The sequence below is a fragment of the Echinops telfairi genome, unplaced genomic scaffold (assembly GCF_000313985.2).
Source record: "Echinops telfairi isolate 266 unplaced genomic scaffold, ASM31398v2 ScPeMD7_44;HRSCAF=162, whole genome shotgun sequence".
NCBI lineage: Eukaryota > Metazoa > Chordata > Mammalia > Afrosoricida > Tenrecidae > Echinops > Echinops telfairi.
The window spans coordinates 1819277-1843851 of record NW_022103942.1 but is presented as its reverse complement, the minus strand read 5'-3'; the positions used below and the strand labels follow the sequence as shown (position 1 = coordinate 1843851).

General features: G+C 46.2%; 1 protein-coding gene across 1 annotated transcript in view; it reads left to right on the top strand.

Annotated features, from left to right (window-relative positions):
- Positions 1-1768: 1768 nt before the first annotated feature.
- Positions 1769-24575, top strand: part of DRP2 (dystrophin related protein 2) — a 62710-nt gene continuing 39903 nt past the window's right edge. Inside the window, exons 1-4 of the mRNA XM_045290595.1 lie at positions 1769-1797; positions 1954-2021; positions 18271-18447; positions 23538-23692. Coding sequence (XP_045146530.1) covers positions 18331-18447; positions 23538-23692 — 272 coding nt within the window. The 5' untranslated portion in view covers positions 1769-1797; positions 1954-2021; positions 18271-18330. The remainder of the gene's footprint in view (positions 1798-1953; positions 2022-18270; positions 18448-23537; positions 23693-24575) is intronic.

Sequence of the window (24575 nt, the reverse complement as noted above, 5' to 3'; positions counted from 1 at the left end):
CTGAGATTTTAAGCTCCAGTATATTCCTCTACCACCACCCCAGTCATGGATTTTATTATTAATAATCCTTAGAACACACAGGCTGGTGTGCTTCTTCCATGTAGACTTAGATACATCTCACTTAGATGACTGCTTGTTTTAAGACAAGCCTTTTAGTCTTTAGACCCTGTTCTTTTGTTGCTGTTGGTTGCTTGAATCAATGATTTATTCCTTTTATTAAATGTTTTTCCATCGTAAGAACATACTACGTGCAGTTCATGTATCCATTCACCATGTAAAGTTGAACTGTGGTCAATTTGGGACTCTTTTTTTTAATCTGAACTTTCTTTTCCTTTTTTAAATCATTTTATTGGTGGCTCATACAACTTTTATCACAATCCATACATACATCAATTGTGTCAAGCATATTTGTACATTTGTTGCCCTCATCATTCTCAAAATATTTGTTCTCCACTTAAGCCCTTGGTATCAGCTCCTCATTTCCCCCCCTCCCTCCCTGTTCCCCTCTCCCTCATGAACCCTTGATAACTTATAAATTATTATTATTTTGTCATGTCTTACACTGTCTGGCGTCTCCCCAAGCACCATCTGATTTCTTTACCACACATTGTTCCAGCGCTCCACTGGGTTTTCTTATGACTATAATCTTTATGGAAATGGACTGCCAGGCCGTTCTTCTGTGGCAACAGTATGTTGGTTTGAACCAGCAACCTTTAGGTTAGTAATCAGCACAAACCATCGGTGCTGCCGAGAAACCTTACAGACACCATACACACTAATTCCTTCCTAGCTGCAGTTTCCCGGGATCATGACAATAATCATAATTGTTAGTCTTAGTAATAGACCCTTTCCAAACACTAGTCCCAGATCTATTTTCAGTCTTGAATCCCAGTGCTGTCAGGGCTGCTAGAGTTTTAGAGGCAAATCGGTGAAGGTAAGTAACCCACCTCCAGAGCATCTGCTTCTCCCTCTCAATCAAACTTTACCCTCATAAAACAGTGGGAGGAATGGGTGTTTCTCTAATCCTTTGCCCTGGCCCAGAGCTTCTAAGGGTTTTAAGAATGAGTGTGTTTGTGTAGAGTGATATGGGCTATTCGCCCACCTACCTTTCATTTGATCCATTCATTCAATGAGTAGTTATTAAGCAACCTGCCATGTCCTGGACACACTGTAAAGGACTATGCCCCCCCCCCCCAACCACCACACCGATCTGTCCAGGTGATTGGACCTCATCCCTTCTTCTTGCCAACAGGGTGGTATTTGGAAGAAGAAAGGCTACTATGGACAAACGGAGGGAGTGGTTGGGGTAGCGGTTCAAGGTCCATTCTGCTTAGCCCACGTGTTGAGGCTTTTTCTACATGTAGAGCTAACAGGGGGTGAACACAGAACTTCAGGCTAACTGGCAGACTGCCCTGACCCCAAGACTGTACCTTCAGTACCAATGACAAGTCTCGAGCAGAGTGTTGCAACCCCCAACAACAGAAACCGAATCCTGGACGGGTTACTCAGGAGTCCCTGCCAGCTGCTGGCTCTGAAGTTGGCTTTGACTCTGGGCTAGGACTGTGTTAAGTTGGGGCCCAGGCTTGCATTGATCTCAGGGGCTCTTTTGTCTCCTCCCCGCACCCCAGTAGAAGCCTCCCCGCACCCCCCTCCCTCTGCCTCTCAAGCTCTTCCGCTGCTCCTAATGAATTGAAATCTCGGAGAGCAGCCGAGACGCTGGTAGTTTTACGAAACTGTCCTTGCGCTTTCTGCATTTGCCCAGTCAAGGGTATCTTTGCCTGAGGTTGGAACGATGCTGTTAGTCCTGGTGATATGATTGCATAGCAACACAGAGCGGTTCCGTGGGGGGAGGAGGAGGAGAAGGAGGGCAGGGAGGTGGGAGAGACAGAGGGAGAGTGTGCATACAGCAGCTGTCGGCATCCCTGTCTCAGGGACTTCTTTGCTGATTCACAGAGGCAGCCCAGGCCCAGCCTCCCAGCTTCCAGCAGCCGTTTGCTTCTCAGACCTGACGGAATCAGAAGGTAGGCCACAGAGAAACGATTTCCAAGTCTTGCCCTTGTTTGGCTGGCTGATGGGAGCTGACTGAGGGAGGGGGATGCTCCAGAGGTACTGTGTGAATTATGAGTGTGTGTGTGCGTGCGTGCGTGCATGCGTGTGCGTGTGTGTGTGTGTGTGTGTGTGTGTGTGTGTGTGAGCCTGCCTGCATGTACCTATAAGGGGAAACTTACACTTAAAAAATTGTCCACAATGAAGTAGCCACTGCTTGGATTCATAAAGAAGGAAAGAACAAAAAAGGATGCCCAGGAATAGCAACTCAAACCAGTTTGGGAAACTAGGGGCGAGAAATGAGAAAGGGGAAGATCCATGGTTTGGTTCTTGGAGAAGGAGGGGGTGGGGTGTCTATGTGTAGATACGTGTTTATTTATTTCTGTTCTCAATGACATGCTTTTTTGTCCACGGGTAGATTTTCAGGGAGGGGGGGGGGTGTGTGAAAAAGGCATTGGCTGAAAAGGGAGGAGAGAAGAAGAAATGTGGGACCTCCGAGCAGGCTGCCAGAACAAATGAGTATTGTGGTCAGCAGAGTTACCCCCTGAAGTAAACCAGGCTCAGCCAAGAGCCCGGGGCAAAGGGTGCATCCTATTCCGTAGCACTTACCTCTTGGCTCAGTTCCTTTTCCCTGTTGAGTTTTCCTTCTCTGGTCTTCTCCCCTGGTGTCCTTTCTACCCCCTGTAGTCGGAGTGCTTTCCATGGGCTTACCTGCCTTGGATGCAAGTGCCTCGTTTTGTCTGTTCTGACCTTTCCCCAGTATCAGACCCAAGCACCCCAGCCTGGTAAGGGGGCTTTCCTTTGGTAAGCAGTTGGAGCCAGGGCTCAGGGGTGTTGAGTCTAAGCGGGTGGCTGAGCTGGGGCTGGGGTTGGGTTGAGATGCAGAAGGAGGAATGTCAGCAGCAGCAGCTGCCTGCTTCCATTGAGAGCATGGTGCATGCTGCTTGGAAAAGAACATACTTTTCTCTGTGATTGTTCCGAAGAACAAAAGCCTTTAAAAAGCTCTATATGCAGCTCTCCTTAGTTCTTGACTTTTCCCAAAGAAACCTTGGGTTCTAGATGAAAGACCTGCAAGTAAGGCATCTTTAAAAGGCCCTGTGGGAGCCAGAGTCCTCGGAAGATTTTCCTTCTAGGATTTGGGTGAGGAGATGGTTCCTGAGAATCTCCAGGCCTTCTAAGCCTATCTCCTTGAAAAGGCGGTGCTGGGAAATGAGGTGTCCTGTCCCTCTTGTCCTGGACTGGCAGACCTCTGCCCGCCGCCCTGTTTCCTGTCAACTGTTGTGGGGAGTAAAGGAACATGGGAAGATCTCTGTTTCCTCTGCGACTATCCCTCCAGGCATTCAGCCCTTGCGGATGCCGCTCTGGGCTCTGGGGCAGAGCACCCTTCCATTGGCAGTCACTTAAAGGAGAGGAGCGTGGCGTGAAGGAGCCAATATAGCTAACAGCCCAGGAGCCATATGCAGACCACAAAGCACTGCTAACCACAGAAGCACAGAAGTTTCTGTTGCTGAGTCAGCCACAATGCCAGAGAAGATGGGGTGTCACTAATGAAACTTGGAAAGATAGCTCTCTACATTGACCAGGGACAGTCACTTAAAAGAAAATCCACTCTGTGAAAATTGTACTGCAACGGACACCCCTCCCTTAGCAAGGATGCAAAACCCTTATCAACCACTCATCAAACCAGTGAGCGAGTAAGAGAAACCCTTACAGGACAGCATTTGCCAAATGGATGTTCCACAGGACACTGTTCTAAGGTTGTTGTCAAAAATAAGGAGTGGGAACAGGGGTCATAGGGAGGGGGGTAGGTAATTCTGTAGCCTAGTAATTTTTTGGAAATGTTTCAGAGCTGAATTCTCTTGAGTCCCCGGGTATGAAAGCAAATGGACATCTCCGAGAAGAATTGCTAGAGAGCAATATTGCACTGTGTTCAACCCAGTTTACCCCAAACTGATCTGACCAGGGCACACTTCTCTACACGGAAAACACTTGAGAACCTGGCCAAGACCATTGGGGGCGTTATGGCTCAACACCTAGATGCATAAGTAAGAAAGAGCTGGAAGAAATCGTCACAGGAAAGAAGCTTGTAAGATAAGTTTGTTCAATACCACATTTTAAAATGTGACGACGGCAAAAACTGAGTAGTTAATCACATTGTTCTGACTGGTGAAGATCTGAGCGAACAGATTCCCAGCTGCTTCTCTAAGCAAGTCCCTCCCAGTAAAACGAGGCCCAGAGAAGTGAGGCAGCTTTAAGGAATAATTCTTCACATTGGAGTGCGGCATTTATATGGAATACATTTCTTTTCACTGGTCGCTCAAGCCACATATTACCAATTTTCCTTTTAAAATTACTACCAATGTTTCTTTCAGCATTGGATTTCTTTTAGTCGATTAAAAGAATTTATGAAGTATTTGGTACATACAAAAATGTACAAAAAAGCAATATAGTGAATATCAGGGTACTCACTGCCCAGCTTAAAAACATCACCAGTAAATTCAAACCTCTCTGTGTACTTATGTAAGTAAACCTCCCTCCCTCGGAAGTAAGGTTTGGAAGTTCCCGTGTGTTCTTTTCTATTTTTACCACATATGTATGTGTCTGAAAACAACATCTACTATTGCTTTGTATTTTTTTGAAGTTCATATAGGGTAGGTATTATTCACCTTGCTTTTTCCTGTTCAATGTTATATTTGCGAAAGTCATCTTCGTTGTACTGTCTCTAGGTCTCTCATCTTTTCAGTGTCCTGTAGCATTCCATTTACTGAGTATACTACAATTTATTTCTCAATAGCTGTTCATAGATTTTCTCCCCCCCCCCACTGTTCTGGGGGGCTATTGCAATTAGGGCTACTGTGCATATCCTTTTGTAGCTCTTCTGATGTGACCAGTTCTAGTGAGACCAAATCAAATGTGGAATTGTCCCAGTACAGGCTGTGCGCATCTCCGCCTTTGGGAAATGGCAGTGTCAAATGAGTCTATGAAATGGTTTACCCACATATACTCCCTCCAGCAGTGTGTGAAAGTTTCGGATTTACTACATTGATTGGATATGGGTGCTTTTGTTTCATTTTTAAATTTCTTTTGCGCCACCCCCGTGGAAACAACTTTTAGTTCTCAGGAACACATTTCATTGTTATCATTTGTAAATGAGGGAGTGGGTCTAGGTGATGGCTAACGTTCCTTCCAGCTCTGACCAGCCAAGTCTCTCATCTTTAAGAGAGGTACCCCTGCAGCAGAACCGAGGTTTTGGATGAAATTACAGGACTTATTTGAAGCATGCACAACAAGGGCCAGTACCAATGGCATGTGTGTCTTCTGACTGCCATGATGCCAGGTAGGAAACAGTGCTGTTAGGCAGTGTGCCTCTCTGGACTAGGGAAGGGAACCTATAGGCCAAGGAAGGGGATCTTCTGCCCAATGCCCTGTTCGTTGCTGAAGCCCTCGCAGTCTTAGAAAGCTTCCCAATTTCTAGACTTTCCACCACAAGAATAGCATATGCTTGTTGTTAAAAAATAAAATCCAATATAAGAGGACTCAATGCTTAGGGGACACTGAGCTTGGTGATGGTATGATTTGGGAACAGATAAGAGTGATGGTCAAGGAGCGCTGATGGCACTATTGGGTAAGCTTTGGACTTCCAACCACAGTGTCAATAGTTCAGACCCCCTAGCTGCTCCATGACAGAAAGATTAGACTATCCTGCTCCTGGTAGCATAGTGGGTTATGCATTGGGCTGCTAGCTGCAAGAGGAGTAATTCAAAACCACCAGCTGCTCTGAGGGAGAAAATGAGGCTTTCTACTCCAGTAAAGATTTAAAGTCTTGGAAACCCACAGGGGCAGTTCTGCTCTGCCCTACAGGGTCACTATGAGTCAGAATCTACTCAAAGGTAGACAGTTTGGTGACTCTAATCTTGTTCCAGAGAGCATCGCAACCGTGGAAATCTTATGCAGAGTTTGTGGGTCAGAATTGGCTCGATGGCAGTGAGTTTAAGGGTGATGGTTGTATCACATGATGAATATAATTAATGCTATTGAGCTGGACCATCTTGAATTGTACCCAATCTCCTCTGATCTTGGAAGCAAAGCAGTGTCCTGCCTGCTTAACACTTGGATTAAGAAGCCCTGGTGGTGCTGTGGGATGAGTGTCGGGCTGTTAACCACAAAATTGGCAGTTCAAACCTACAGTCACTTCTCAGGAGAAAGATAAGGCTGTCTGCCTCCATAATAATTTAGAGTATCAGAAACCCTATACTGTATAGGGTCATTTTGACTTGGACTCGATCAATGATGGTATATTGGAGCTGTATATGTGAGGCTTGTTAAAATGGCAAATGTTTTGTTATATACATATTTACTACACACATCAAAACATATGAGGGGGGTACCCATAAAAACCCTGATGTTTGGGGAGGGGGGTTATGTGAGGAGTATAGTGCATTTGGAGTTTCTTCCACCCGGTCAGACTGTTAATCAAGCTTTCTATTTAGGCGGTTCTGAAAAGGTTGCACAATAGTGTGTGTCAAAAAAGGACTGATTTGTGCCAGACGGGGGACAGGTTTTGGCATGACCACAATGCACCTGCTCATGTAGCCATCTCCGTGCGCCAGTTTTCGGCAAAAAAAAACCCAGCATGCCTCTCTTGCCCCACACACCCGACCTCACTCCATTCAACTTCTTTTTGTTTCAATGAATGAAAAGGGACATGAAAGGACAGTGATTTGATAACATAGAAGAGGTAAAGAAGAAAATGAGGGAGGTGCTGTCAGCCATCCAAACAGATGAGTTTGAAAGATGTTTCCAAGAATGGAATCGCAGATTTGACAAATGTAGTATGTGTAATGGAGAGTATTTTGAGGGTGATAACATAGTTTTGTAAAAAAAATTTAAATCCATAGCTTTGAAAAAAGATTCTGGGTTTTTTTTTGGGGGGGTATCCCCTCGTATACCACATTTACGCATAAACATACATCATAAAAGAGAGAGAGAGATAAACCCCACAAAAGAGTGTATAAAGTAAAAAGGAATCTTCAGAAATAATGTCAACAAACAGTTCGGTGCATACCTTCCAGGCTTTCCTTCTGTGCATAAATACACAGAGATTTTTTTTAGCTACTTTTACAAAATTGGGATTCTAGTAGACATTCTTCTGATATTTGTTTTATTTTCCCTAAATACATATCTTTGACATCTGTTCAAATCAGTGCATACAGATCTACCTTTTTCTGTTTAGCAGTTACCCAGAATTCCATTGTGTGAGTGTCCAAAATAATGGACAGCATTTGAGTATTCACTACACGTCCGAAACTCTGACCTAACTCCACACAGCTGAGCTACAAAGTAGGACCTTTTGTTATCACTGTTGCACAGATGTAGAGACCGGCGCATAAGGAAGGTTAGGGAGCTTTTCCCAAAGTAGCAGAGCCAGAGTGCAAACGCGAGCATCCGAGCTCAAAACCTGTGTCGTTAATGATCCTGCTCTGCAGCATCGCTGACGTAATCCATTTAACTGTCCCCTGTTGATGGACAGGAGTTGAGGGATTTGAGTTGATTGCAGATGTGTATGATTGCAAACAATGCTTCAGTGAAAGTTTTGTCCACTTCTGCAAGTATTTCTGTAGCCTGGCTTCCTAGACTTTTCCAGTTTTTAGGTGAAAAGAGCTTAGTCTTTCATTCAAAAGGTATGTATTGAGCTCTAAGCTCCGAGGGGAGTCCCTGGATGGCACAAGCAGTTAACTACTGGCTATTAGCCCAATGGTCGACAGTTCAACCCTATCCAGAGTTACCTTGGAAAACAGGCCTGGCAATGTGATTCTGAAAAGTTACACAGCCTTAAAAGCCTGACAGCGCAGTTCTCGGGACATATGGCATTGCCGTGCATTGGAATCAACTCAGAGGCAACTAATGACAAAAACAAAGCACTAGAGAAACTGAGCTCGAGCTAACAGAGTTGACTGAAAACTTACCTCTCAGATGCCCTAGAAAAATCCTTTAAGTTCTTCACAGTTCTCCACAGGGTTTGCCAGCTTGCTGGCCTCAGACTCCCTGCATCCCCGTCCATTCCTACCTGCTTGTGCCTGTGCTCATAAGGGATCCGTGACAATTCCTCACAGTACTGTCATGGTGAAGAACGTGTGTTCTGGGACGCAACTGCCTGGGTAGGAATCTCAGCTCCTTGACATGCATGAATAGGATTACTAAATGGGCACTTAATGTCTCTGTGCCTCTAGTTTCTCTTCTATACAATGAAGATAGGATTATAACTATGACATATGTTGTCTTGCGGCTGAAACAAGTTGATGTGTAAAGTAGCTACTATTTTAAAACCTAGAATACATTACGTTTTGACTCTTACTATGAATTTGACTATGAAAGAGCTCCAAACCAATCTTCCTCTGTAGAGTTCAATGATATTTTATGTTCAACATGCTCTAAAATTGATTGTGGTGATGATGGCACAGCCTTTTTCAGATATTCAAATTATTGAATTGTATGATACATGAGTTACAGATCAATAACAACTGTTCATTTTTTAAAAACAAAATTATGTTCATCATTCTGTTCAACCATGATCCTTCAGCACCCCCACGGCATTTTGGTGGCAAATGGGGAAAGAGGGGAGGCATACCTGCTGTTGTTTTTGAATAGGAAAAGTTCAAAAGGTATAAAATGATATTCAGTAAAAAGAATGCCTCTGCTTTGGCAACATGGAGCTTTGGGGTGGGTAAAAATTCTATTTGTCAATGTGGAGGGGAGTTATATGAGGGCTCACTGTATAATAACTCAATATATCTCACATATATGTTTTTTGCAGTTTTCAAAGTGAAGTGTACAGTATTTCTCATTTTATAAAAGGGGGAAAGCAGGGGTGGGTGAAATTCCCATAGAACTGGGAGGCATTCTCTCAGTCTTCTCTATGAGCCAGGTGGTTCCTTTCCCCACAGACAGCCAGTGGTATCAAGGTTTTGTATGCTTCCAAAACTATTTTATGGCATCTATACCCCCATCTTTTCCTTTTTGTAACACATAAATGTGTTGTTTAAAACGCCTTGGGATGTTTTGTGTCTTGTGGTTATTTTCATTACTTAAAACATATATTGAGAGATTATCCCACATTGGTACGTAAAGAGCTCCCTATCATTTTATAGCTGTATAAAATTCCATTGTATCGACTGACCATAATTGATTTAGCCAGCCCCTGCTAATGGACATTTAGATTGTTTCCAATTGTTATTTTTTCTGGAACCTCAAGAATTGCTTCAAACGTTTATATTGTGCATACAGTAAACCACACAACTTCAGGTAAATCTATATATCCAAGACCTTTCTTTCTATACCTACAAATCAAATCAGGAAGCTCATTGAGTACCTGCATGGTGTTAAAAATATGTGGGATAGAAATAAATATCAGGCTTGAACCTTGTCCTCCATGACCCAACAATCTTGATTTGATGCTGGAATCCCGTGTTTTCCTTTGTTTCTAAAGCTTTTTATTTTGTAATCTCTGCCCCCAAAGAAAAGTTATCTTTCTCCTAATTCCTCTTGGAGGACCTGAGTACAGCTTTGAAAACCAAAAGTATATTCCTCATGGCGAAAAGTCAGTTTGTTTTCTTCCAAGTTCTTCTTTTTTAAATCATTTTATTAGGGGCTCATAGACTCTTATCATAATCCATGGGCACTTAGTGTCTCTGTGCCTCTAGTTTCTCAAAACATCTGTTCTCCACTTACGCCCCCCCCCCATCAGGTCCTCATTCCCCCCAACCTCCCGAAAAGACAGTTTTATTATCTAGCAGAATTCCTAGAGGAATTCCTAGAGCATCCTCCACATTAGCTTGACGTAGCCAAATCTGTACTCACCTCGAAAGCGCCTCTTCCATGAACACACGTTAAATTCCTCCAGCCTTTGAGAACATTTCCTCCTCTGTGACCTCTCATAGCATGATGTCTGTGTCTCACACAGAGGATGTATCACATTCTCCTTTAAACTGTACGTTTTAAATCTATGTTATTGCTTACACTCGATCGGATCAAGTCAGATTCATCTTTAAGTCCCTAGAGCCTTTGCAAAATTAAAAGAAGAGAGAGGAAGGGAGTCCGTAAGTGCAGTTGGTAATTTGAGGCAGGATGGAGAGAGAGAGAGAATATTCTCTGTGTAGAACAAAGAACACTAGCCTGGGAATCAGGAGGCCTAAGTTCAGTTGAAGGAGCCCTGGTGGCACTGTGGGATAAGAATTGGCTACTAACTGCAACGTGGGTGGGTCAAACCCACCAGCCACTTTGCTGAAGAAAAATGAGGCTGTCTGCTCCCAGAAAGATTTACAGTCTCTCCTCTAGTTCCTAAATGCTTCCTCCTTCCCCACTATCATGATCCCAATTCTACCTTACAAGTCTGGCTAGACCAGAGGATGTACACTGGTGCAGATAGGAACCGGAAACACAGGGAATCCAGGGTGGATGATCCCTTCAGGACCAGTGGTGTGAATGGCGATACTGGGAGGGTGGAGGGAGGGTGCGTTGGGAAGGGGGAACCGATTACAAGGATCTACATGTGACCTCCTCCCTAGGGGACGGACGACGGAAAAGTGGGTGAAGGGAGACGTCGGACAGGGCAAGATATGACAAAATAATAATTTATAAATTATCAAGGGTTCATGAGGGAGGGGGTTGTGGGGAGGGAGGGGAAAAATGAGGAGCTGATGCCGGGGGCTTGGGTAGAGAGCAAATGTTTTGAGAATAATGAGGGCAATGAATGTACAGATGTGCTTTACACAATTGATGTATGTATGGATTGTGATAAGAGTTGTATGAGTCCCTAATAAAACGATTTAAAAAAAACTAAAAACAAAAACAAAAAAGATTTACTGTCTCCAAAACTCCAGTGTCCTATAGAATTGTTATGAATTGGAGTGGACTCAATAGCAATGGGACAGGTTCAATGACATCTCTGCTTCTTTTTCTGTAAAATGGGATCTTAATTCTTGTTGGGGCAACCTTACAAAGTTGCACTGAAGATGAAGTAATACGCTAGCTACAAAAGCATGCTATGCAAATAGAGAAAAGGATAGCATTTTGATGCTTGGCAAGCCTTAAACATCATTTAGTCGAAAACTAACTGAATTTGCAGATTAGCAAACTAAATCCTAGAGAGATGAAGTGACTTGAGGTCACAGTCAGCGGCCAAGTCTAAAAATAGCAGGGACGAGTCATGCTAGGACATAAAAGAACTGATTTCTTTTCTACTTGCATTGAGATTGGGAGCTCTACATTCTTTTACTCCCGGATTTATTTTAATTTTGTATTTGTTTTGTGAATTATTCATCAGGCATCAGATCAGTAGCAGAATAAAAAGGAGGATATTAATCTGTTGTTGTTGTTGTTGAATTCCATCCAGTAGATTTTGACTCATAGTGACCCTATGTCCAACAGAATGAAACACTGCCCAGTCTTGCACCATCCTCACAATTATTCTATGTTTGAGGCCGCCAATGCAGCCACGGTGTCAATCTATCTCATTGAGGGTCTTCCTCTTTTTAGCTGCCCCTCTACTTTACCAAGTACATGATATAAGGTCTCACCATCCTGGCTTCTAAGTAGCAGTCTGGCTGTACTTCTTCCAGGACAGATTGTGCTTTAGGCAGCTCATGGTACGTTCAGTGTTCGTCACCAGCACCATAATTCAAACGCATCAATTCTTCTTCAGTCTTCCTGATTGGTCCAACTTTCACCTGCATATGAGGCAAGGGAAAATACCAAGACTTGGGTCTGGCACACCTTAGTCCTCAAAGTAATGTCCTTGTTTTTAGCACTCTACACAGGGCTAGTGCTGCAGATTTACCTAGTGCTGTGTCTGAGGTTATTCTGTAGTGGAGTGAATCTCAAAAGAGGGAAAGAGTTCACACAAGAAGAAATATAAATGAACACTAAAAGAGTGTATGGAAGTAGATCATGCATCTCTAGTAACTGAGGAAATGCAAGCCAATCTTTTTCATAAAATCATTTTATTGGGGGCTCGTACAACACTTTTAAAAATCATTTTATTGGGGGCTCATACAACTCTTATCACAATCCATCCATCCATCCATGTGTCCAGCACATTTGTACATATGCTGCCATCATCATTTTCAAAACATTTTCTTTTCTTTTTTAATTATTTTATTGGCTCCTACAACTCTTATCACAATCCATCCATCCATCCATCCATCCATGTCAAGCACATTTGTACGTATGTTGCCATTATAATTCTCAAAACATTTGCTTTCTACTTCAGCTCTTGATATCAACTCCTCATTTCCCCCCTCCCCCCCCCATGAACCCTTGATAATTTATAAATTATTATTATTATGTCATATCTTACCCATTCCCTTCACCCACTTTTCTGTTGTCCATCCCCCAGGGAGAAGGTTATATGTAAATCCTTGGAATCGGTTCCCCTTTTCCACCCCACTCCCCCTTCACCCTCCCAGTATCGCCACTCTCAGCACTGGTCCTGAAGGGATCATCTGTCCTGGATTCCCTGTGTTTCCAGTTCCTATCTGTACCTGCGTATATCCTCTGGTCTAGCCAGATTTGTAAGGTAGAATTGGGATCATGATAGTGGGGGTGGGGTGAGGGAGGAAGCATTTAGGAACTAGAGGAAAGTTTATGTTTTATCATTGCTACACTGCACCCTGACTGGCTTGTCTCCTCCCCACAACCCTTCTGTAAGGGGAAGTCCAGTTGCTACAGATGGGTCTTGGGTCCCCAATCTGCACTCCCCCTCATTCACAATGATTTGATTTTTTTGTTCTTGATGCCGGATACCTGATCCCTTCGGCACCTCATGATCACACAGGCTGGTGTGCTTCTATGTGGGCTTTGTTGCTTCTCAGCTAGATGCCCACTTGTTTACCTTCAAGCCTTTAAGACTACAGATGCTATATGTTTTGATAGCCGGCCTCCATCAGCTTTCTTCACCACCTGTGCTTATGCACCCATTTGTCTTCAGTGATCATGTCGGGAAGGTGAGCATCATGGAATGCCAGTTTAATAGAACAAAGTATTCTTGCATTGAGGGAGTACTTGAGTGGAGGCCCAATGTCCATCTGCTACCTTAATACTAAACCTATAAATATATGCACATAGATCTATTTCCTCATCCTCATATATAAATATATTTACATATGTACTTGCCTTTATTTAGACCTCTATAAATGCCCTTTGCCTCCTAGCTCTTTCCCTCTATTTCCTTTGACTTTCCTCTTGTCCCACAATCATGCTCAGCCTTCATTTGGGTTTCAATAATTCCTCTCTGTTACATTACCCTTGATCACGCCCTACCAGGCCTCCTATACCCTCTTCACCACCAAGTGAATCACTTGTTATTCCCTTGTCCCTGAGCTTATTAACACCACTACCTTTCCCCCCACCTCACCCTCTCCCATGTACCCCTAGAGCCGTTGGTCACGTTGTTTTCTCCTCCAGGTTGTTCATCCAGCCTATCTTATTTAGATAGACCTGCGGAGATAATAACATGCACAAAAACAAGACAGAGCAAAACAAAGCAACAAAAGAAAACAAAACAACAACAAAGAAAAGCCAGGACTGTTTGTTGGCCTTTAGGAGTGTTTTCCGGTCGAGTCTGATGGGGTGCCATGCCCTGGACTCAAAGTCTATTTTTGGCATTCCCTGGGGACTTTGTTGCTCTGTTCCCTTTGCTGTCCTGTTGCATGCCCTTAGTGTTTTGCCTCGGTGTGGTGGGATCAGATCGGGCCCAATTCCCACACTTGTCTCCAGTGTTGTCCCCTGTAGGACTATGGGTCAGTGAGGGATGTCATGTCTCATAGTAGGGCCAGCCTTATGGTGTTCTCTGTGGATTGGCTGTTCTGAGCGGGAATATCGTCCTCAAGGCTTGATGGGCCAAAATGTGCTCCACTCTCTCTTCCTCCCCCTTCATTTGCTCCCGTGTGCTCTGATCAGACATGTCCCTCACCCTGAGCTGCAGCTTCAGGGCTGTCCTCTGAAATAAACTCTTCTTGGGAGGAGGGGCAGGTGTCCACGTAGTTGGGATTAGGGCCGGCCCCTCAGACCTCTCCATTAGTTCCCTACTCCATGCCGGTACATTGCATTCACATCTTGGAGCACTGGGACAAACCGATCTTTAAGGTGCCATTTTCACTTATAAAATTGGCAAGGATCATTTAAAACCAGGGATATTCAATGTTGGCAAGTGGTCTGAGAAACGCATTTGCATTCGCTGGTGGTGGGGATATAAATTGGTACAACCTTTTGCTCGAGCAATTTAGAAGTATGGATCACAAGCTGGAAAGTGGTTCAGATCTCTTGATCCTGGAAACCCCTTTCTAGGAATGATCCTAAGGCAAGAAGCGCAACTATGCAAAGGATGTTCATGGCAGTGTGATTTACAAAGCAGAAGAGTTCTAAAACTATGATTTAACTGGTAAAATAAATGATCATATTCTCATTCAATGCAATGCTCTAGAACAATGATTATAGTTCACAACTATTGAGCCAGATGCCTTACTTAGTTATTTAAACGTATCATTAACTGTAATCTATTAGCACAATTGAATAAGGATGATTATCCCCTTTTAGCACATGAGGACCCTGGGGCTCAGAGAGGTTAACTTGCCTGAGGCCACACTGCTAATGCATTGAATAGTATGTATTTGACTCTAGGCCCATGCCCTCAACCACTGTACTCGATCACTTACACAGTCCTTAGAAATCATGTTTTAGAAGTTTATTTAATGCCATTCTGTAATGATTGTGGTATAATGGCAAGTAAATATAGCAGGCTACCAAATGGGACATATCATGCGTTGGCCGAAGTAAATGTCTGTATTTTTCATGGACCTACTCTTTGGATTTTTCCAGTTTTTCCTTAAAGAACAGGTAGCATTTTTGTTATCTGGAAAAATAAAAATAAATGTCAAAAGAGGTCTGCAAGCAAACTTAAAAAAAATGTTATTTTGTGTTGGTTGTTGTTTTTGAGACAATACACCAGCAAACATACACTGGTTCAACTGTTCCTCCGTGTCCAATTCAGTGGCATTGATTGCGTTCAAGGTGGGCAATCATTCTCACCCTCTTCTTCTGAGGTGTTCCTCCCCCATTACCATAAACGCACTCAAGCAAACCTTTTGTAGCTTTGATCAGTATAGATTGATCCCCTGTATTGATGCTCATATCAATGCTTCATTTTTCATTTCCTTCTTTCATGTTGGTGTCTGATCAGCAAGGGACTATCTTTTCAGCCATTCTTCGGCATCTCTTTGGAGATGAAAAGCTATGTAATCTCTAGGGGCTTGAGCCCGGATGATCTGTAATCATCATCAGTGTTTGGACCATGGACTTCTGAGGAGGAAAGAGGCATGCTGACCACAAGGAATCCACAAATCTTTAACAGTCTAAATCTTTCTCACTCTTTAGGTAATAAAAGTATTGCTACTAGTATGGGTGTGAGTGGGTGAGGTGAGATTTTTTTCTTCTTTTTTAATTTTAAGACTGGGCCCTGACACCTAAAATGTTGAAAACCACTGCATCAGAGTCTAAAAAGTATGGCTTTTTAATTGTTAGCACTGGGAATTAAGGCTGCTCAGTTGCTTCTCATTGGATCAGGAGTTGCACTAAAAAAACATATCGCCTTCCTCACTTGCAAGCATCATCTTCGCCACCCACGCGCATCACACTTGTGTACATTACTAACCCATCTCCATCTCAAATTTGCACCATCTTTCCTTTTCTAAACTTAGCTTCCGACATCTGAAGCAGAACATGGCTCAAGCAGAGCTGATTCGGCAATGTTACCCTTTCCCCTACCATGGCAAATGTGCTCCTTCTCCCTCCTGCCCTACCTTTCTGTGGGCAACATCATCCACCCACGTTCCTAAATTAGAAAGCTTTGAATCCTTCGCTGCTCCCTTTCTTTCGCACTCAATTGATTGCCAAGCCTAGTACATTTCACCTCTTCACTATTATATCCCAGCCACATTCTCCGCTCCATCCTCACTGCAACTGCCTGCTTGCCTATTTGAACAACTTCTTAGCAGATTGGATCCCCCAGAGAATCACTCCACCTGGAAGCTAAAAGACACCTCTGAAATGCAAATTTGATCCTGTTGATCCTCTGCTAAAAACCTTGAACGCCTCTCCACTGTCCACAAAATAAAACCTACGATCTTCTGCTTGGCATTCAGGGCATGACAGAATCTGGCTCCCTGTCTCATTTTTCAGCCTCATCTCCAACTACTCCTCACAAGGCACCCACCTTGCGCTCTGGTTACACTGACCGTATCATCCATTTTCTTTTCAAGCTGTTTGGAATGTTCTCTTTTTAAAAAATCATCTCTGCCCAAGGACAATCCAATTTCTCTTTTACGACATATTCCCACTAGGGCCAACTTTCCCGATATTTCCAGGTTGAACTCATCTTTCCTTCACTTGTCCCTTTTCTAAGCTCCAGAAGTACTTTTCATGCTCATGCAAGCAACACTCCATGGCCTTTCTTTTTTCCCGTGTCGATTCTCTCCGTAGGCGCCCTGGGGGGGTACAGGCTACAAGTTGAGCTGCGACCTGCTCCATGTGTTCGGCACTTGCCCGTGGGAAGGGAAAGGCTGGGCTTTCTGTTCCTGTAAACAGTTATAGTCTCGGCAATCCAAAGGGGGGCGCTGTGAGTCCGCCAGCATTGCCTCGTTAGCAGTGAGTGATTCTTTCTGGATTAAGCGGTGAACTCCTCGGGAGCAGGCACCATGCCTTTTCCATCTCAGTGCCTCCTAAATTCTACCATGCTGAACTCACTGCTCTCTGAATGTGCCTTGCCTTTCTGTGTGGCCTTTGCCTTTGCCGAGTGGTGGGGGAGGGATGTGCCCTTTTCCTGGAATGCCCTTTTCCTCCTCTCTGCTTATACAAACATCTACTCATCCTTCAAGATGTAACTCAAATGCGGTCTCTTGGACATGGTTGCACAATCTCAGGCAGGATGAATTAGTTCCCACTGTGTGTTCTCTGGGTCTTCTGGTCAAACCTCCACAGGAGCATTTACCAAATAATGATCAATGTAAGTGATTCATCCTTTCCCTTCCCTACCTTGCCAGGTGGTGAGATTTCAGACAGGAAGAATAAGGTCTTATGTATCGCTGGGTTGCTATCACAATGCACAATAGGTAAACAACAAATGCTAGATGAGCGGGTAATGAAATACAGTCCCTTCTGTCAGGTAGGGTGTCCTGGTGGCAGCAAGGCACTCCAGTGGCACTGTCAGCTAAGTGTTGGACTGCTAACCTCCAGGTTGATGGTTCAAACTCACCAGGAGAAAAAATGAGGCTGTCTGCTCCCATAGAGCTATGCCTGTAGATTCACAGCCTCAGAAACTCTACACAGGGTCACTGGGAGTGGAAATCTATTGGATGGCAGTGGGTGGGTGGCACTAAGCGCTCGACTGCTAAGGAAAAGGTGGTGGTCTGAACCCACCCACTGGCTCTGAGGGGAAAAGAACCTAGGGAATCTCCTTGCATCAGGATGATAGTCTAGAAAACTGTTCAGGGCAGTTCTACTCTGTCACACGGGGTTACTACGCGTGGAAAATCAACTTGGGGGCACATAACCACAACGAACAATAACAATACATGGCAGCTTGGGGAAGCTATTGGGGTAGGTCAGTGAGCTTTGACTCCTTATTTACATAGCTAGTCACTGAGTGCCATGCCATGGTATTTTTCATTGCCTCATATGCATGCAAAAAATACATGTTGCATAAGGAAGACCAAAGATGAATGGATACATTGGAATTGTGGTGCTGGAGACGAATCTTGAAGGTTCCAAGGACTGCTAAAGGGACAAACCGACCTATCTTGTAAGAAGTACAGCCAGAGTGCTCCTTATATGCAAGGATGGGGAGATTTCGTCTTACATATGTTGGACACATTGTCAGGAGAGACCAGTCCCTGGAGAAGGACATCCTACTGGGTAAAGCAGAGGGGCAACAAAAAAGAGGAAGACCATCAAGGAGATGGATTGACACTGGCTGCAACAGCAGGCTCAGGCACAGGAACAATTGTGAGGGTGGCGCCGGACCGGGCCATGTTTTGTTCTGTTGTGCAGAAGGTCACTGTGGGGTAGGAACCAACTCGACGACACCGAAGAACAGTAACAGGTGACTGAGTAAGGGCTGAGTTCACAGACCTTTTCTAGGTGTGACTTCTGAATCCTTCCTTGCTATTCCTCCAGGTGCCTATGCCCAACGGTGGGTGACCTGCCCATCCTCACCCCCAATGAGCTTTTGTTCTGATGCAACCTATGGTCATGCAGGGATGCCCTTACACCTTCCCACGATGTCATGAGTGGCGGGCAGCCGAGCAGTTCCATCACAGACGAAGCCTCAGGAGCGCCTGCCCCCCGCCTCAGGTAAGAAACTGACAGCAAAAAGCGCAAAACTGTGGGGGAAAGTATCAGTGGGTTCTTGTAGGTGTTTGTATTTCTTGAGGCTTAGCCACACGCTTTGTATACATGAACTCATTGGGATAGCATGGGGCCGCCTTCTGGTCCGTGTCTTACCACTCGGGAGGCATTCTACGTGGACCATGTGGCAAAGAAAGCTGTTGGTCTGGGCAAGCCCAAGGACTCACTATAGCTGATGGGAGCTGGTTCTATTTAGCTTCCCAAACTCTATACAACTGGGTTCTGGGAGCTTCCCAAGGTGTTGAGCACTAAGGCGGTGCCAGGTGAAGGCGATCCTTCAGGGCAGGAGTCGGCAAATGGTGGCTCAAGAGCCATATGCTGCTCGTTCACTACGCCCATGTGGCTTTGAAGTAAAATTGAAAAAAAAAATAAAGGGTCTTATTCAGATAATGGTGATTTCATTTGTTTGTAAAAATATCTTCATGGCTCTCCAAGAATTTTGACATTGTTGATAGGCACAGGATTGGGCCTTCCAACTCCAAACTTTTCCAACTGCTGCTTCAAGGCAAGGCCTAGAATGGGATAGGACCTGCCTTACCTTGCCTTCCTTGTGGCGTACCTCACATTCTACAGTTCCCCCTTTCCTTCCCTCGGCCCCTTAGTCTCTCTCACAGCTCCTGGCGGAGTCTCAGCAAGCATTCAATGAACTTCATACGCACCTTTACTCTCACACTTTTCCCCCAGGATGTGGAACGGTGATGGTGGTGATGGTGGTGGTTGTGAAGATGATGATGATAGTGGGGTTGATGGTGGTGGTGGTGATGATGATGATAGTGGGGGTGGGGGGTAGGGGTGGAGGTGGGGAGGGTCGTGGGGGGGTGGTAGTGATGATGGTGATAGTGGTGGAGGGTTAGAAGTGGTGATAGTGGTGGTGATAGTGGTGGTGGTGGTGGTGGTGGTGGTGGTGTATCTGCTTGCCTGGGTTATGTTGCTGAGGTGAATAGGCAGGGGCATAATTAGAGGATGTATGAGAAGCCATAAGATTGAGAGTAACCCCTTTCATAACAGTGAGGAGGGTTCACAGAAAAGCTAACTGGCAAAGGGAGAAGCATAGCATATTTTTGAGTTGACCCCATAATACCTGAGGGCCCAAAGGCCATAGGGGCATGCAAAAGCAGTGCATCTCTTAGTGCCCCACAGATAGAACTAGAGTGCTGAGTCATTGCTGGGGGTGCTGGTGGCAACTAAATACAGAGGGAGGGAGGAATAGAGAGTATGGGTGCTGGTGAGCCAGTTTTCAAGAGAATAAGGAAACATCTTGAGAACTCTAAGAACCATAGGCTTTTCCCCCTGAGCTTTTTGCCCACATCTAACTAGAGAGAAATTATGGTCTTACATCTTCTCAAAGTCAGGGTCAATGCTGGAGTGCCCAGTGTGTTTACACCTTCTCCAGATTGGGACTATCATAGAGTCAAGGGATCGAGAAGCTTGGGCCTCCAAAAGGCTCAGCCTACTCCCTACCCCACACCAAGCTTCCCCCCCTAGGCAAGGATTTCTATGGGCCTCATTTTGTTACTGTGAAGGGTAAAGTCCCACCCCTTCTTTCTGCCACTTCTCAGTTCCTCTTCTTTTCCCACTGCCTTGATTTTGTCTCAGAGGTGCAAGAGATGGCTAGACGTTCCCTTGGGGAGTAAGGGTCTAAGAAACAAACACTTTACACAATCCAAAAGTAGACAAATGATAGGAAAAGGAAAAGAAAAAAAATATTCTTCATTATTTGCAACTTGAATGGCATGGCAGTCTATTGCTCAGCTGCTAACCTAAAGGCTGGTGGTTCAAACCCACCCGGTGGCTCCTTGGGGAAAAGACTTGCTAATCAGTTTCCATCACGACTGCAAGCTCTGGGGCATCTCTATTCTGTCACGTGGAGCTGCTATGAGTCACAATCAACTGGAGGACACCTAAGAACAACAACAACAACATTGTCTGGTTCCGCAAGGCTGGGGCTTGTGAGTTTCAGGGGAAAGAAAATGAGAGAACGGGGTGGTGGAGAGCAATATGGGTGCTGGGTAGGGTCAGGACTAAGAAGACTGGATGGATTCAAAGGCTCATCAGAGCCAGGACAGCTTGGTGGTGGTTGGCGCACAGGGGGCTATTTCTAACCCTAGGGCACTCAAAGTCCAGAAGACTGTGCAAGTCTGGCTTGAGTCCATTTGTCCCAGCCGACGAGAAGTTGCAGCCCTGAACCAGAGACACTCCCTTCTCGTGGCCTGCCGTCCACCACCCACCACAGTTGGCTCCACCTCAGACCCCAGAAAGGGTCAGGCAGCTGTTCCAACTATTCCTGTAGGTGGCCCTCAGCATGGAAACAATGTGGAACTGTGGCAAGCCCAGAAGACTCTGTGGGAGATAACTGAGGATGGGAACAGAACCCTTTTTGGTCAAAATGAAGTGTTTTCCCTCAGCGCTGGAGGGTGGGGGCCCAGTTCTGGAATGTTAACCTTTGACCAGGCAAGTCTATTAGAGAAGGAAAAGAGTGGCCACTTCCAGGAAGGGCCCTGCCCTTCAGGCCAGTGACTTATGGGACTGTCCTCTCCACCCTGCCTAAGGCAGCACGGGGAGGGGCCAGGAGCCTCGCTGGCACTGGATCCTTGCATGGAGCTGCAGGCATCCATTTCCTTTCCCATCTGTCTCGTCTGCAGAAGTCCAAGGGGAGGTCTCTAGGTCATCCTTCCCCCTTTGGCCTCAGAGTGCAGTGCCAAGTCCAGGAGGCTATGGTTCTCCCTTCTACTTTCCTCTTTGCCTCCCAATGGAAGGACAGAGCAGCCCCTGGTCTTCACACAGTAGGCCCTGCGGAATCTTCAGCCCCCTGCACTCATCTGGGGATAATCACATTCAGAGGGCTTCGGCTGCCCCAGCTTCCTATGCCTCTGCTCGCAGGTGTACCGAATGCCTGCCTCCTGCCCTCGGGGGCTGCTCCGTGGTGGTTGGTTGTCATCCAGCCAACGCTGACTCTGGAAGACTCCATGTAGGCAGAGGCGAACTACTGTTCCACAGAGTTCTCAAGGGCTGGGACCTCTCGGAAGTGGTTCTCCCAGCCTGCTTTTCAAAATGCCTCTGAGTGGGTTCCGACAGTCAACTATTCGACTCGGTGGTTGCACACTAACCAACACCTAGGTGGATTCCCCAAGCCCACCCGGTGGCCAGATCTTGGGTGTAATTGCTTATCAGAGGTTTCTCCCCCAAGTGGTTCCACCCTTTCCTCCATCTCAGGGGAGGGAGGTGGCCTAGAGGCAGAGTGAATCCTTGGTGTCTTCCCTAGAGAGGGAAAAGTAACCAGCAGACGGGACCCTCTGCATGTCCCTCCTCAACCCGTTGGAATGCCTAGCCCCACCCCTGCATGTCCTTGCCAGCCTGGGAGCGCTCTCCTGGCCCCAGTGTGGCGGGCCCAATTGGGAGAGAACGGAATTCCCCAGGGACAAAGCTCTGATTCACTGGCCAAACCCTGACATAGCCGCCCCCTCTAGATTCCTGGGGAGTCAGTAAACAAACAGGGTGACAGCTCCCGCCTCTTGGCCTGCCTCGGCCCTGCCTGCTCTTCCTGCGAGGGCTTGCTCAGAACCTGGTCGGACACTGCCTGTGCCCCGCAGGCATCAGGCTGGACAGGAGGTCTCCGGCAGGGGGATAGTCATGGAGCTGCCCCATCCTGCAACAGAGCTCCCTGGCAGCACAGGTAGGGCCAGGTGGCGGGGTCCCACTGTGTTCAAACCTTTGTTCCAGATGGTGAAGGGGAAGCTGGCTCAATCGTCCGGGCAGACGGGCAGGCATGCACAGCCCCTAAGCTTGGCAATTCTCATGCCTTCACTTTCCTACGGATTTTGTAGCTGAAACTGGTAGTTTTCATGGGACAATTGACTTCGTCAATTGCCTGCAGTCTCATGTGGGAGGCAAGTATGGTTGGGGGGGGGGAGGATGACTAGAGGGGTGACAACCCCTAGCAGGCCGATTTTCTTTCCGTAAGAAGGTGAGCAGGTGATTCCCTCTTCCACCTTCTTCCCCCCACTGCCTACTGCACACGGATTGGGCGATTCGGCATCTGTGCCAGTTCCTCAAACTCCACAGTGGCCCCCCAGGTCCCTACCGCGGCTAGGGAGAGCGGTTGATGGGCAATATGCTTTTGAGGGTCTATCTATGGCAAGACTTTGGTAGGCTCCTTGGCTGGCGCCAGAGCCCTGGTGGAACAAGCAGGTGTGTCCTACAGTTAACGGAAAAACTGGCGGTTTGAATCTACTACCTAAAGGCTCCATAGGAGAAAGACCTTGCGACTGGCTCCCAGAAAGATCACAGTCAAGAAAAGCCTATGGGACAGGTCTACTCTTCCCATGGTCACCGTGAGTCAGAATTGATGCAATGGCACCCAACAGCAACATGGCTTGTCCTCTCAACTGCCGGCTCTGGGCAGAGGACTTTGGAGAGCTGGGTACCTGGAAGATGAGTGGTGCTCTCCAGGATTCTTTCCAGGCTGCCCGAGTGGTGATGAACAATGCGAACAGGGAAGGGAGGAAGGGGCATCCAGGGCTAGGTCCAGTTGGGAAGTAGGACATGTACTTCTGATAGCTCCCTCTGACTGGTCAGTTTCCTCTTGAATCTTTCTGGGGCCACCCCTCAGCTCCCTGCCCTGGACCCCCCCACCCCCACCGCTGGCTGCAGGAGGTTGAGTGAACTACAGGATCCTGAGATAGGAACCTGCAGCTTACCTTGAGGGAAATTGCTTATCAATTGTCAGGGACGGCTGAATCCTGCGCAGCTTCTTACCTAAGCAAGCACTCCCAGGATGTTATCTGGGTAGCAGTCAGTGGCAGAATTGACAATACTAAGTGGAGTAATAAGAGTAGTCTGCAATCCTATGGGACTGACCGTGAACCTGGAAGACTCGGTGTTTGCTCTCCTCTGGACATACACACACAAATTTCAAAGCTCTCCAAAGAGCCCCTCTCACCCCTTTTCACAGTCGTTCCACCCTAAGCTTGACGCAGACCAGGGTGGGGCAAACTCCAGCTCACAGAGGTCTGGGTGCATGGATGTCTGTTTTTCAGGTTAGAGCTGCTGCCACTGTCCCTGTGCCTCCTCAGGATGGTGCTAGGGTTTCCCGCCTAAGCCCAACGCTGTTTAACGGTGCCTGCAGCCCCCTGGAGCCGGCAGCCATGAATCTGTGCTGGAATGAAATAAAAAAGAAGTCTCACAACCTCCGGTAAGGCCCGCCTCCAGAAACGGCTTGGCCCGCAGTGGGCTCCACTTGCTGCTGTCCTTGTTCTAGCCTCTGAGCCTATGCCACGACCTTCCTCCACTTCTCCGACTATTCCCTTTCCTTCTCTGGCACTGGGGCAAGCCCCCTGCCTTGAAAGTCAAGAGACTTCCTTTTGAACTGTCCTCTTCCGTAGACGTGTCACCTTAGATAAAACGAAAACCAAACAATTTCACTACCACTGAGTCCATGTTGACTCATCGCAACCCTGTAGGACAGGATGGAACTGCCTCGGGTGAGTTTCGTAGACTGTAACTCTTGATGGGAGTAGAGAACCCCAACTTTCTCCCTACCACGGAGCGGTTGGGGGCTTGGAACGACTGACCTTGTGGTGAGCAGCCCAACACTTAACCAGTATGCCACCAGTGCCCCCCACCTTGGATAAATGATGTGAATCCCCTGAATTTTAGCTTCTGGTTTTTGTTGATTTTTTTTCTTTTCTTTTTTTTTGTCATTTTATTAGGGGCTCATACAACTCTTATCATAATCCATACATACATCAATTGTGTAAAGCGCATTTGTACATTTATTGCCCTCATTATTCTCAAAACATTTTCTTTCCACTTAAATTCCTGGCATTAGGTCCTCATTTTTCCCCTCCCTCCCCGCTCCCACCTCCCTCATGAGCCCTTGATAGTTTATAAATTGTTATTTTGTCAGATCTTGCCCTGTCCGATGTCTCCTTTCACCCTCTTTTCTGTTGTCCGTCCCCCAGGGAGGAGGTCACATATAGTTCCTTGTAATCAGTTCCCTCTTTCCTACCCACTCTCCCTCTACCCTCCCTGTTTCGCCCCTCACACCACTGGTTCTGTAGGGCTCATCCGCCCGG